This window comes from Chaetodon auriga, chromosome 12 (assembly GCF_051107435.1).
Source record: "Chaetodon auriga isolate fChaAug3 chromosome 12, fChaAug3.hap1, whole genome shotgun sequence".
NCBI classification, from domain to species: Eukaryota; Metazoa; Chordata; class Actinopteri; order Chaetodontiformes; family Chaetodontidae; genus Chaetodon; species Chaetodon auriga.
Window position 1 is genome coordinate 21,589,682 of NC_135085.1, and position 15,000 is coordinate 21,604,681.

General features: G+C 42.3%; 1 protein-coding gene across 2 annotated transcripts in view; it reads right to left on the minus strand.

The window, feature by feature from the left end:
• Window positions 1-1,617: 1,617 nt before the first annotated feature.
• glis1a (GLIS family zinc finger 1a) overlaps window positions 1,618-15,000 on the minus strand; it is a 43,727-nt gene continuing 30,344 nt past the window's right edge. For both annotated transcript variants that reach the window (XM_076745815.1, XM_076745816.1), the window contains exons 4-9: window positions 14,841-14,954; window positions 12,801-12,927; window positions 11,018-11,174; window positions 4,644-4,759; window positions 4,434-4,532; window positions 1,618-3,787 (exon numbers count right to left, since the gene is read on the minus strand). In XM_076745815.1, coding sequence (XP_076601930.1) covers window positions 3,645-3,787; window positions 4,434-4,532; window positions 4,644-4,759; window positions 11,018-11,174; window positions 12,801-12,927; window positions 14,841-14,954 — 756 coding nt within the window. In that variant the 3' untranslated portion in view covers window positions 1,618-3,644. The remainder of the gene's footprint in view (window positions 3,788-4,433; window positions 4,533-4,643; window positions 4,760-11,017; window positions 11,175-12,800; window positions 12,928-14,840; window positions 14,955-15,000) is intronic.

Sequence of the window (15,000 nt, forward strand, 5' to 3'; positions counted from 1 at the left end):
AACCTCTCCAAACATGTACACACACCTGTTGAAGACCTCAGTCTACATGTGCAGTAAGTAAAAATGTCCTACCTGTGATTGGCATGTCTGCTGCAGCCCTGTGGCTCTCTGTCAGAAGCTCAGGTGACTTTTAACTTTCACTGAGGATTCAAACATCTCACGCAGCAGCGGCAGCGGCGTCTTTCTCCTCTCTGCATCCCATCAACTGTCCCGGCTGAAGCTCTCCTCCTCCGGATCCGAGGGTGTGTCTCCCTCCCAGCGGAATGTGGAAAAGCAGCTTGCAGTCAGTAACTGCCTGTGTCTGTGGGAGGGTGTTAATGATGTTATTCATACGCCGTGCTCAGTTTAAGTGCGTTTATCTACGACTGAAGCTGACAGATTGGAGCCTCACAGAGTTCAGCGCAGAGTTGCATCGACCTGCTGCAGCGCTTTGAGCTCAGAGCGCCCCCTGCTGGCTGACCGGACTCCTACCAGAACTCTCAAAATGAATGGAGAACCTTGAGTGGTGGAATATGACAGCAGGTTTACATTTACTCAAATACTCCAATTAAGTGCAATTTTGACTTACTTGCACTTACTCGAGTCTTTTATATTTTATGCTTCTTGACGCTTGTACTCGACTACATCTCCGAGGCAAACATTTTACTTTTTACTCTACTACATTTGTCTGACAGCTTTAGTTGCCAGTTACTTGTCAGACTACAATCTTTTCATGCCCTTTTTGTCCAGTGAAAATCTGTACAGTATCTCCAAATTCTGTCCAAAGTGATGGATGGAATCTTTAAAAAGCCTCTTGGATGGGCTGGAAAATGCATCACAAAGCTGAAAACAGACTTTTTCACATGAAAAGTTGACTTTCAAGAGATACGTGCTTCTCACAGGACAGTAACACTACAAACATATGATGATCTAATGATGCATTGCTGTAGATTAAACTAAAAACTTGGCTCACAGTTCACTGTAAAATATACAAAGAAGCCATGACCATCTATAACAAAGTCATACATCTGGCAAGAAAGGATTACTTTTCCATGATTTTTACAGAGAATCCTAGCAACTCTAGAATATTATTCTCTTTGTCCATTAAGCCACAAAGTTCTGGAACATGCTCCCTATAGATATCTGGGAAGTCAGCTCGCTAAATATTTGCAAAAGAAAGCTTCACTTTAGCCTTTAACTAGCTCTGACTTCCTGATACAGGCCTGAAACTTCAGGCTTTGCCCCACACTCATGCCCTGCTGCACTGCTTTTAAAATGCTGTATTTGACTTGATTTTGTGCATTCTATGCACTCTATTTTATTTTAACTTTATTACTATCATTTAGTGGCTTTGCTACACATCATGTCTCATTCTGTCTTAATTTTACTAGTATTATCAAGTGGGTTGTTTTGTCCTGAAGGTGTGACCAGTAGATGGCAGCATTAAACAGCCCACAACAGACTCAAAACACGAGCACAGATTTAGAAGCTTTTCAATGAGCTGAAATGATCACTTGAGTAGTTAATAAGTTCATTGACAAGAGGATTATTTTGACAATCAATTGTCACATTTCACACAAAACTTCCAAATATTGACAGATTCCAGCCTCTCAAATAGCAAACACAAGCATATACAAACAGTTTTTTATTATTTAGATATAAAAGACCGGAGCATTTTTATACAGTCTATATACACTGTTCAATGACAACAATAAGAAGTCTCTGAATTGCTACAAAATCAGTGTAAACATTTTCTGTTTGGTCATTTTCTGAAAGTCTCTGTGAGGAGACAGAAAAGAGTGCAGAGAACTTGCTGTAAACAATGCACGCCTCCCTCTCGCTGAATATAACACTGATAGAAACTATATGACACACATGTAAAGGCACTGTGCAGAAGCAACAGAAGAAACAATATAAAAAAAAGGAGATTATGCTGCTGTCTCGATCGCTGTTCGATTACACATATTGAAACTTATCTGCTGGCACCTCTCAGTCCATGACAGGAAAACTCATAGACGATAGGCTTTAGTGCAGCTCTTTGTGTCCTGTGTGTCAGTTTATTAGCCTCAGGAGCCGTCCACACTCATCCACTCTGACTGCATGTATATTATATTTACATACAGTCGTTCAGACGCTCGTTTGGAGCACCACCATGGTTTCCTGCACCCTCCAGGCTCATGCAGTCCCCCTTGTGTAGCTGAGAATTGTACATTAACAAGTGGTTGGAGGTTTCTCAATGACACTTTGGTTACAAGGTAATTTGGCTGCTGACAAACACACAGCAACTTTAAAGCAATGGTGGGACATCTGGGTATATGCTTTTTGTTTTTTTTACAGAGTTAAATGACAAGACGGACATCACTCCATCAGCCAGGCTCACGGCTCTGCTCTAAAGTGCTATACAATAAGTTGTTCTTCTTTATTATTATCACATCTGCACAGTAAATATGAAGCCACAGCGAGCAGCCAATTAGCTCAGCATTGCACTGTCCAAAGTTAACAAAATCTGCCTGCCTGTGTCTCTAATCCACTAATTAACAAGTTATATCTTGTTTAACCTGCAGAAAAACTGTAGTGTAAAAATGACAAGTTATTGTCTTACGGCCGTTGCCCTGGTGTATTTCGTGCTGTGTGCGGTTGCTTAACATAACCTTCTGTATTTTTTGTACAAATTAGTCAAACGAGATATAATGTGTCCACAGTTTCTGGCAGGGGATGTTGTTACTTTAGACAGAGCCAGGCTAGCTGTTTCCCTCTGTTTCCAGTCTTTGTGCTAAGCTAAGCTAACTGTCTCTCGACTGTTGCTACATTCAGGGTGCATACATGCGAGTGTGTCGCTCTCTTCTTCTGACTCTTGTAAAGAAAACAATAAGCCCATCTCCAAAAATGTTGAACTGTTCCTTGCTCTATTGCTCGGGCTGTTAAATACAACTCACCATCTATTACAACATAATGGTTCCCAATTGGTTTGGCTTGTGACGCCTTAAAATTATGCTACTTGCTCAAAGAAGAAAAAAAACTATCCAGTATTTCATAGAAAACAGCAACACTTAGAGAAAAGCCAAAGAAGAATTAGTATAATTTGTGAAGCAGAACTATGTTGTTGTGTTCTTTGGTATCTTCTCAGTCATCTTGCAGCTCTAACAGATTCATTCATCGTCCTTCGATTGGAAACCGCTCTGACAAATGTTGTTGGTTTAACATTTCCTGGAGGCGAAGCTGCTGTGGAGGCAGAATTAAACTCACTGGTTGAGTTTAACGACAGTGGCAGCGCCGGAGAGCCAGCTATCTGACTTTCTGAATAGATCAAACCGCAAATAAAGCTCATAACTCCTTCTATCCAGATCACAAATGCTGTGGTCATCTCTGAATAAAAAAGTCGCTGCTATTTACATTCATAATTTGACCAGATTTCCTCTTTGGCCGTTCATGTTTGCCAGTTTGCCCGAAGCTCTGCCTCATGTCAGTTTTGTACTTCAGTTTGTACTGTTAAAACTCCCGTTGACTTCACGTCTGTTAGGAATAAGAGCAATTCTGTCAACTTCAGTCTCGAATGTACAGTATGTTGTTGTTGTGATTGTCTGCCGTCACTCATCGTACATGCTGCATTTTGTCCCCAGAAGGACAAAGTGATTCTGATTCAGTTTTTTGCCTCTGGGCGGCCATCATGAGTCCAGGTAGATTGAGTAGATCTGGTTGAGGCAGCGGTCGACACCTCCTGCCTGGAAGAGGAAGCTGTCATCGGAGCAGGGGGACATGGAGTAACCGCCCCCCGCCTGGCCCTGCAGGTCCTGCAACAAGTCAAATCCTGAGAGGACAAAAACAGACAGTTGGCATATTATTTCAAAGCTGCTCCTTTATTTTCATGTGAACGACAGTGGGCCTGCAGTTATTCTCATAATTAATGTTTAATCACCATCATCAGTTAACTGCCTAACCCTGTGTTGTCTTAATATAATAGCTTCCAGAATGGTTGTTGCCCAATCAGTGATTCAGTCTTTCCTTTTTTGGTTTGAAACCAGGTGACATTAGTTTCAGTTAAAAACAGTCAGGCACACAGTGCAGCTCAGGTCAAGTTAAGAAAATGGACAATGGAAACGCCTGGAATCATAGTGAGGAGACGCGCTGATGGTTATATGGTGATAGAGGAGCACATTTTCAGACAGTTTCTCTCGTGTTTCACTCGGTTGTTCACATGAAAAATGACAGAAACAGTTGTTTCAAGAGAGAAAGAGAGCGCCAGAGAGAGCACTAGTTCAAACCCTGGCTCCTCTCTCACCTCTGCACAGCTGGCCAATCACAGCGTGAAGTGGGTGTGAATGTCAGATTGTTGGGATCGGAGGGTTATTCTTGCATTTGTTAGACACAGACGCCCAGTTCAGATTTCAGAGACTTCGACCAGCCAACCTGCACTTTGACTTAAGCATATGGACGCCTTCACTCTTCTGTCTTACCTGTAGAGTGAGAGGCTGCAGGATTTGTGAAGTAACTGGCTGGTTCAAAGCCGCCATCGCTGACTGGCTGACCTGCCTTTCCTCCTCCATACACACATCCTGAGAGAACCACAGAGGAAATGATGATTGTCACGAACAACCAAAACAGGCAGAATACTGACTTAGTGAGGCCGACGATGCCGACACGTGTTCAGTGAACTCTGTTGGTACCTTGCTGCTGTGAGAATACTTGCTGGTGGCTGTAGGTTTTGTGGTAGCCCTCCATCTGGACGTCCGCTCTGTCTGACGAGGAGCTCACTGGATTGAACAATGACGCTGGTCTGTTCCTGTTGGCAGGACAGTAGCAATTAGCTGAAACATAAATGATGATAAATGATGGTTTGAATTGACAGGGAGTGGACTAAACAACGTGTTTGTCCACCCTAGCATAAGCTACTAACGTTAGCATGTTAAGCTAACTATCTTAGTTAGTTACTGAGAAACCTAACTCAGCATTAAGTCGAAGGCTTTTGATACAACACCGTTTCATGGCTTTACAGGTTACTTTTGAAACTGTTAATGGAGGCCAGTTCATTGTGTCGTATTTCCTGACAAAGTGAGTTAGCATTAGCGGCTCAGTCCTTCTTGGATTTGGGAAAGTTTACACTATGGCAACCTCAGCCAAACTCATCAGTTGGCAGGTTTCTTCTTTTAAAATGAATCATTGAAACATTAAAATGTCAGCTGCAGATGGCATTGAACCAGCTTCAGATACTAACATTAGCTTAGTTGGGAAGCTAGCCAGTGTCACTCGGTCCCAGTCCTCCACTTTGCTCTTGGTCCCTGTCTACGGCACCTGTTTGCTTTCCCAGACTCTGTCCTCCATCAACTCCTCAGACTAACCATCCTCCAGCTGTCCACCAGATGTCCTCAGACATTCCTCCCCTTTCATCACCTGACTGCCCCACCCATCCACACACCTGTTTCCACCTCCCATCAGCCTGCAGTCAGTTCAGTGTCCCCACCTGCACCTCATTCCCAAATCCACTTCCTTTGTTCCTCTTGCAGTGTCTCAAAGTCGCTCTATCGTTTTATTCCAGTACCTTCAATCCTGTTACCTGTTTCCTGGAACCCTGTCACCTGTACCTACCCGCCTGCCTCATGGTCCTGTAAGCTTTGCATCATATTTTTTTGTTAATAAATCACTGATCTGCACCAGCTCTACCTCCATTGTCTGCATCTGGGTTCTACTCCTGCTGTCCCGCTCCCACCAGTCGTGAAAGCTACAGCTAATAAAAACCTTCTAGGCCCAGTTGTAATTCCAGCTGCCGAAATGGTCATGAGCTGGAAACGAGACGATGCTTTACTGTACCTTTATCTGAAATCTGCTAATGTAATCGTGAACCACATGCGTGCTATGTGAGTACAGAAAGCTAAGAACATAGGAACAGTTACTAAGGACAGAGGCAGGGTAGCTGTGTCTCCTCATTTCCAGTATTGGTGCTAAGCTAAGCTAACCAGCTGCTGGCTGTAGTTTAATGTTTACCATTACAGTATTGAGTGAGTTATCAATCATCTCATGTAACTCTTGGCAAGAACACAAATTCCTCTAAGGTCCATTTAAGACCAAACACGGCTCCATTAAAACTGACAGATTTGGTAATTTAACTCTCAAAGTAACAGCTTTCTTTTTTTAAAAGTGGATGAAAGACAACGAAAGCTCCTCAACAACTGAAATGTGACTGACACAGCCTGCTTTTTTATTCTTATTTTTTTTTGTTTTTAACTTTCTTCAAGTTGGCTTAAACTTCACTCCTGCTGATCTGTTTAAAGTTTCTGTCACATAGAGATGACTTCAGCCTTTCTTAAGCATTATTAACCTCACCGCAGATTTCTGAGCCAAGAGCACTTATGGTAAGATGATGGTAGTCTCATGACCAAAATATTAGTAATGTGACAGCTGACCAGAAAATCGTACAAATCAAAACAACACTTTCTTTCTACAACTATGTTTTTCAGACACACTTACTACTTTTAAGGTGATTCCTATAATGTTTCCTTTCAGTAAAATGAGTAAGATGTTGAATTTAAGAGGCAAATCACTAAAATAATCCAATCCAATCCCAAACTACTGCAGGTACAGTTAGCTGAAAACTAAGTTTCACTAAAACTTAACACAAATCAAACCCAGACCAAGTATTCTGCAGTCATTTATGCTGAAAACCATTAGCTGGCAGCAGCTGAGCTATCAGACCCAAACATGTAAATACTTAAACTCGTGTACAAACAGTACAGTTTATATAAGGAAGCGTTTCCACCTCAGGGGGGTAATGTAGGCGGGCTTTGTGTGGAGCTGTATCCATCGCTACGCTGCAAGAATGTGCTGACTGTGCACAAACACTCTGACTCAACATGGAAACGAGTGAGTCAGTGGAGCCAAGTCGACAAGAAGAAAGGCAGCCGAATATCTCTCCAAGGAGATACGCAGCTGAAACCTACCCCCCGCCCCCCCAATATGGTATTTGAACCCCCCCCCCCTCGTCCTTCAAAGAGCTCGCTCTCAGCATTTCATGTGGCCTGAGAACTCTCCAGGATGATGTACTGTAGCGTATTGGTCCCCAGAGAGCCAAATGGCCTTGGTTTCTGCTGGAATGGTTTTAGTGGGCTTCATAAACAAGTCAGGCCTTGTCAGAGATACTGATGGCTGCTGGCCCAAGCGCCTTCTATATTCGCATCTGACCAGCTATAAAAAAAGGAAATGTTTGGAGATATCTTTACATATCTACCATTTATCATCCCCAGGTCTCTTTATTACCCATTTCCCATGTCAAATGCTTTTACATTTAATTTAACAGTCTACGCTTTCAGTGGAGAAACACAATAAAAGCCAAAATTAATCAGAGAGACTTTTTGAAACCCAAACTGATATAACTTACAGATGGCTGTGGCTTCCCAAGGTAATAAAGACCAGGCTTTGTATAGGATTATGTAAACAAAGTGGGCTTTGATATAGTACGACTGTTGAAGCGAATGTGCCGCGATGACTCCGAGCCCCAAGAATTCAACACTTCTCTGGATTCCCCTCGGTGGCCCCAGAACCATCAGAGCTGACCTTAACTATAAACAACCGCGTCTGTTCCACGGCTTACATTCTTGCGACGCTGCAACAACATAGCTCAGATGTCTGAGCCGTGCCGTGCGCGGCCCTGCTGGGCCGATCTGTCGTTCTGCGGCCGGTGTGCCCAAACTCCTCAGATGCATGAGCTTAACAGTGAGCCCACGCCTGAGGGAGCGGCTGTCAGCACGACCTCAGGAAACTGTTTCTCTGATCATATTTTACCGGCTAAACCCCTTCATCACTCACTTTTTTTTCCTCTTTCTAACTAACTACGGCCAGCCGCCCTCCTAATATCAGGAATGAGAAGAATCCTGCTTGCAGAATCCAAGCTCTTATGTTTATATGCACATTATGCTGTACTATATGCAACCCCTGCTGTAATCCGCAGCTGCTTTTTAATGGCAGCCCACTTTGACGGGATCAGAGGGGGGGATAAGTAGGTTTACCAAAGGTGCCAGCGTGAGCACCCAAACTGATCTGTTCTCAGGTTTGGCAGTGGAAAGCTGCTGGAGCGTTTCTGAGATATAGATTTACTGGATCACAGAGGATCATGTTGAATATACTGTGTGTAAAACAGATGGAGATTTAATGTGATCTAAGTGCTACCAATCAAATACTTAGAGAAACTAGAGTAGACTTATTGCATGTTAGAGATACAGTAAATGCAAAAATGTGTGGACATGTCAAACATTTCAGTTAAACCAGCTATTTGGATCCGGTGTCACTCAGAGCTTCTGCAAAGTAAACTTCATTACCTCTCTTTCCTTCAAATTGTATAATAACGTTTCTGTGTGAGAGCCATCCTGGTTAGTGCGCCTGTATCTGATGGACACGCCGCTCCAAAGGGCCAATCCAGCTCTCCACCCACCTTCGACCACAAAACACACAAACACTGCACATCACAAATACCCGCTGATGGACAAGCCTTAGCGCGGGCCCCTGAATCCCTCAAGTATTAAATAATTAAAAGAAGTCAAAATGGGTCCTCTCAGCCAGAGTAAATACACGCCTGGCTATGAGGTCAGAGCTTGATGCCGGCTGTGCCGTGAAGCAAAGATAATTTACTTTCACGTGTTTAACGTCTCGCTAAGTCATTTGGGGGAAAAACAAGTGCTTGTCTGGTATTGGCTTTGGCAGGCCGTCGCGTACTGCGGGCACCAGTGGGATTCTATGACATCCTCAGTCTCTATAAAGAGACGTCAATGGACAGATTGTGCATAGCTTCATGGAAGCTCTGGCTGCAAAGTTTGAGGCGATGGAGGCTGAGAGATGCTGAATTTAGGCAAGTACAGTTACATGTCCTCAAACACACAGACACCGAAACGCTTACATTAGACTCTTAATTAAATGAATTTTGGTTTATTAAATTATGGATTTGCTTTGTGGACTTTGACTTGTGTAGTTTTACACCTAAACATGACCTTCTCAAGTCAAGAAATCCAGGTGAAATCCTGCAACAGGTGACAGAAGTAAGGCAAAATCGAGTACTTTCAAGGGCATTCATCACCATAATTTATTTTGCTCCAGCTTTTGAGGCTTTTTGAGGCCTGTTTGAGGTCCAAACACAATTTAGCAACGATATAATGGAGTTTTATTACTAGCACTGCAGTAACTTTTTGGGGTTTGGACTTGTGCTGAGAAAGGAAAAACCCATCTTAACACATCCGCTGAGACCTGAAGGAAATTTGAAAACACATGAAAATGCTGCACAAACGTAGGTACAATGTGTGCAACTTGCATCTCTTTTTAACTTCAAGGAGTTTAAATTGAGTAAGTTTTAACCTCACCATGAATTTAAAAAAACTGCCTTTGCGTCAGGGCAGATCTCCATGAGTGTGTTTTCTCTAACATCTGACTGCATCTTATACACAGACTTATCAAAGACCACAATCTGCTAACATTGACGGCCTGTTTGAACACTGCACACATACAGTGTAACGACACTATGATGCCATTTCAACACCCTTTTCTATGTTGACAAAATATTCTTAGCACAAAGTTCACTTGATGAAAAAACCCCTGATTTTCCCGTAACTGGAGTTTTTTTTTTTTTGTCCAACTGCTGTTTCCAAGGTCGATAATAAACCTTCAAGCTCAAGCTTATAGGTTCTGAATTTGTGCTCAGGGAGAACAACCCATCTTAACTCTCCTCTTAACTCGTCTGCCAAGACCTAAAGCCCATTTGAAAACAACTCATGGAAATACTGGACAATTTCATGTGAAACTATGTGCATTATATGTGAAGATTTTATATCATTTATTAAACCACAAAAATGTTATTTTGGCCCTTATCGACGCTCTTTTATTGGACAGACTGCCTTTGTTGTTACTATTGTGGCAATAAAAGTTAGTTTACAGGCAATTCTTCAATGACCAATGATTTGAGGCCATATTGTCCAGAAACTGTAGCCCTGGAGGCTGTCAGCTGTATCTTTTTAGTCTCACTTCTACTTTTATACTGAGCTAGACAAAATTTGTCTCAGCTTACAGTACACATAAGTTCTGTGGCCTCCAAGTACTCAATCAGTGCGACCACAAAGCCATAACTCCATCTCTGGTGATAATGTCTCTGGTTTATTCAAGAATGCATAAGCTCACATCTCTCTCCTTGTTTATGGGCATGTGCTTTCCAGACAAGAGGAGCGAAGCAAAGTGACTGTGAAATCTTTAGAGTCATGGCCATGTATTCGAGGTTGAAGCATGATTTCTGGGTCTGACATAGCACATGGAGGAACTTGCCAGAAGTGTTGAGCAGTTTAAAAAATACTTGAATACACAGGAGATTGGTGAGCAAAAAATTTAGGGTGAACAGCTGAAAAATGAACATCTTTAGGACCTGATTTCACATGCAGAGAGGAGCAGAAAACTGTGGTCAGCTTTCACTATTTTTAACTTCAGTAGAAAATAGCTCCAAATGAAAACTGCCAAACGCAAGCGAAATCCCATTCAGCTCCATTGTATTGGGCTGGCAGCAGAACTCCCTGCAGCAGATAACTCAAAACCTTGCCAGACACCACGAGGGGTAAGTGGGAAAATATGTGTTTTTGTGATTTGGATGAACTGACCATTTAAGGTTGCCTCTGGGTACATCATTAAGTAAAATACCCTGTTTTCCAAGAAATCTCCTTTTAATTTATTGTTTAACAGCTGGATGAAAAGTGTTTTTTCTTACTGGTGACGTCACTCTGCGAAGCAGTAAAAACAAGTGCAACATCCTGGACAGAGATGTCTAAATGGGAAAAATAAACAAGACAATCTCCCTTCCTGAAACAACTACTGTGGAGCTGCACCTGGACGAAGCACTCAACATCTAATAGCCAGTTATAAAAACTGTTTCAAGGAGCAAATATGTGCAACTGCAGCATCGCCGAAGACGCCCACACATTTGCAGCCATTTTCCCCTGCATGAAGAAATAAATAAATAGCTGACTTTTGGGATGCAACACATTTAACTCCATTGATCTGCTTGCACTGCTCTTACACCCACCCCTCTCTCATGCTTCCTGGGCTTGTTAGCGAAGATATCGGGCTGTTGGCATCAAAGTTTCCCTCCACGTCTTGATACCTGGAGCAGGTGTCTGCAGACGGGGGGAGAAACTGAGAACTTCCCCTGTTGTGGACGGTGCTGCTGTTTGAGTAGACACCTGAAAGAGAGACAGATTTATTAAAGGATTACTTCACTGACAATCTGTTTCGAGTCCGCAACCACATGTAGGCTTGGAAGGTGGCTCCTTTTTTGGAAGTTATAGCCAGAGTTAGCTTAGATTTATAAGAGCTACAATGAGTGGGTCCAGCAGCAAATCAACCTTTAAAAGTATCATAACATCCTTAGAGACGTCCAAAACTGCTATTGCAGCATATATTCCACCTCTATGCTGTATTTCCTTTCTCATTTTGTTTGAAAACACTCCAATTTTCAACAAAATATGGCAAACACATGGCTAGTTTGCTGCTAGCAAAGTTAGCTGTTTCTGTTGTTTGCTACAAACATAAAAAGCTAGGGCTACACCTAATCTTTTATTATTCAATTCTGGATTTATTCCTTTTTTTAAGTAATCAGTTCATCATTTAGTCTTTAAAATGTCAGAAGACAGTTTAAAATGTTGTTATTAATAAAGTCATTTCAAATTATTACAAAATGTCAATTTTCTGTTGGCCAACTAATAGACAAATTGCTTTTCCAATAAAGCTAACGGGTAACGGCTAGCTGCAACAGCAGGAGACGCTATTTTATCTTATTATGGCAAAAATACAGGTATTTTAAACACAATGAGTATACACATGAACAGAGAAAAAGTAGATATGAGCTGTTTGAGGAGTTTCTATGGACATTTTAATATTCGCAGTAAAACTGGGTCGCCAGTGAAATCCGCTGTAACAGATTAAATCCAGGCTGACTACAGCTGCCGCTCTGCAAAGGAACAAGCTACAAACGTTTCGGAGGCACGTTTCAAGCCTACAGGGAGTGTTTGGTACTAAAAAAACAGTTTTTTTAGGGGTCTTCACTTAAAGCTGTAACACAAATACCTGCTTGCCATCGGCAGGCCTTTCAACACTTGGCTTTGACTCTGAGTTTAAGGGTAGCTGATGATGATAGCATGTGTCACCATTAATCCAGTACATACACACTCATGTCACACACACACAGGTAGACACTTAACAGTCAGAAAGTTGGATTCAGGTTTTCACATTTGGCCATTTCTGATAAGGAGAAATTTCTCTTGGGACGTTTTCAAAATGAAACACTGACATGCTTATTTCACTCTGAATAAACATAGGCTATAGCTGCTAGTGTGCCGTTTGAGGCTTTTCCCTCAAAGTCTTCTGGGTAAAACTGCAAGTAGTCTGAAGTAATAGACATGGACAGCTCTCCTGGACACTCTCCCCTCTCCTTTGCCAACTGAGCCTCAGTGTACCTGACAGCTTCTTGATCCCGGTTCAGCCATTGAAAGGGGGGGAAAAAAAAGACGTTGGCTGGAAAACCGGTTTGGAGAAGCTGAAGGACGGGTGGCGGGAGGGCCAACTTGCCCACAGTCAGTGCCCGGTAATTGGACAAGGTAAACACTGGCATGATGAGCTATCATCGAAGGAATGGGAGAGGAGGGAGAGGAAAAGGAGCAAATGAGGCCATGGGAGAAAATGAAAGAGACAGCTTAACAGCCCAGGTGTTGGGGCAATTACCCTTTTCTTTGTTCTAACTAATTTCCAGAGAGCTGTCGGAGGCTAAAGCAGAGATTCATTGCTTTTGCTACCGTTTCATCTGCGCCTACCTGTGAAGTCATCCAAGCTCGGTAAAGGTGAGCTGTTTCCTTGGTGGGAGGAGGCAGAGCTGTGGAGGTGCTGCCTCGCCAGACAATCACTCAAAATGTCCGATTCCAGCACTGTGTGCACTTGAACCTGTCAAAGAGACAAAATACATGTGTTCATATAAGACAGCTCATGATGAAAGCTTGTTGTGGTATATGTGGCGTTATGTTTTCACATTGGTGAGCGTGTGCAGTTGAGAGTAATTATGTTAAAGCTGCAGCTTAGTTGCGTACAACTGTGTTTTGCTGTTGGGCAATACAAGTCCCACGGAGTTAAAATGTGAAAGGATTCACTTCTCTTTTGATTACATACAGTAGATCCACTGAAGACACAGCAAGTTTTCTGCAGGCACTTTTCTACTGTTCACTTTTCAAAGAAATGATGCCTGGTTCTTGTTTTGTCTCGCGATGCAGCTTCTCCAGACACAGAATCCAGAAATGTTGTGAGGCAATCTCATTCGAAAATGTTCGACCGAAGTTAAGGCGTGACGATTAGCTTTATTATCCACCGTTCACAGAGCGTCCCGCAGGACTTTCCGAAGCAGTTTAGTGACAGCTGCGGGACTCAGAAGAAGCTTGCGAAGAACACCCAGGAACCACAAAAGAAGCATGAATAATCCCCGAAAAATGCTCTCCCAGACCAGTGTTTATGAAGATAGAAACTTCAATAGCTCTGACGCATCAGCTCGAAGAAATGTATAACCGTAAGGAGTTTATGAAGTGCATGTTTAATATTTCAAAGTCCTATTTAGCCCCACGGGGTTTACTGCAGCGCAGGGCGTGTTAGCCATGTCAAAACTTACAAGCACACGTGGTTCTGTTTAAACCAAACAAGGCATGGGAATACACACAAAGCCCCAGTGTCACTCACGGTCCATAGAAAACAAACAAGGCCCAGATAACGCCGAACAATAGGCTCCCTATTCTGACTTCCAGGGAGTGTGTGTAATTCTTTGTTTTGTTGTATTTCATCCTACTGAATCATAAACATGCTTACTCTCTCCTCTCCATCTCTTTCTGTCAGAAACAAGGGTTCTTCACGCAGAGACCGGGAGCTACCTAGAACCACTGACCTCTGGAAAACCCTTTTCTGTGGAAAAGGTTTTCCAAACGGCAAAAGCTGTTTCCCTCTGTCCTTATTGTTGGACTTAATTCTTAAAGGGGCCAAACTTCCATGATGTCTTGACTTGTAAGTTTTATGTGGACTATTAGGCAAGAATCAGAATAAATTAAGAGGCAACACATAAATATACGGTTCTTCTTCACTTTTTGAGAGTTCCTCCTCTCCCTCGCTGTTGACTTTTGCTCTGATTGGCACACAATCTGGCTCTCTGTTTAATTTTTCTTCTATATTTACGATTACGATAATTATCAAGAAAAAGCCATATCTACATTTCTGCCCCTCCAGCAGTTTTCTGTACTGCTTCTGTACCTAAAATATCAGAGTTTGGGAAATTGACTCTGTAATTGTCCATATTTTATACCAAATTATAACTATTACCATTTGAATATTTCCATTAAAAAAACATACATTTTGGATTTTATATCAAATGTTTTTGTCATGGTAGAAAAGTAAGACCATCCATACTGAAACTACAATTAGTGACCATCAGCTCTCACTGGATGAAAAGTGCATCACAAAACTGAAGAACTGAACAATGAAATGGAACTTATTTCCATGCAATTAATTAATTTTTCGATGAATTTCACTGAATTTTGCAGCTGAGGTCAAGGAGCAAGATGACATGACGTCAAATAATGAAGAAATAGTTTATATGGGGTTAAGACATCAATAAAAGCTTTAAAAATTCCCCAATAATAATTTTTTTGTTACGCTATGTTTTTATCTGCAGCCGTTTCTTCTGAACCTCACTCCTACTTTCTGCTGTTCCACCACATCCAGCCTAAAATAATCTAACAAGAGGGTTTTATAAAAGATGTTCTACTGCTGGTATTCAGGGAGGTTCAACGTCCGATCTATGGAAACATAACCGCTGCTGTTACCTTGACCTCCCTCTCCTGCAGGCCTTTGGCTGAGTGAGCTTTGACGTGCTTTCGTAGCGAGCTGGGATCGGTGTAGCGTTTGGTGCATCCTGGGATCTGACAGGCGTACGGCTTCTGTGGACGAGCCGCGACAAAGAGAGGGGAGAGGTGTGAGAACGAA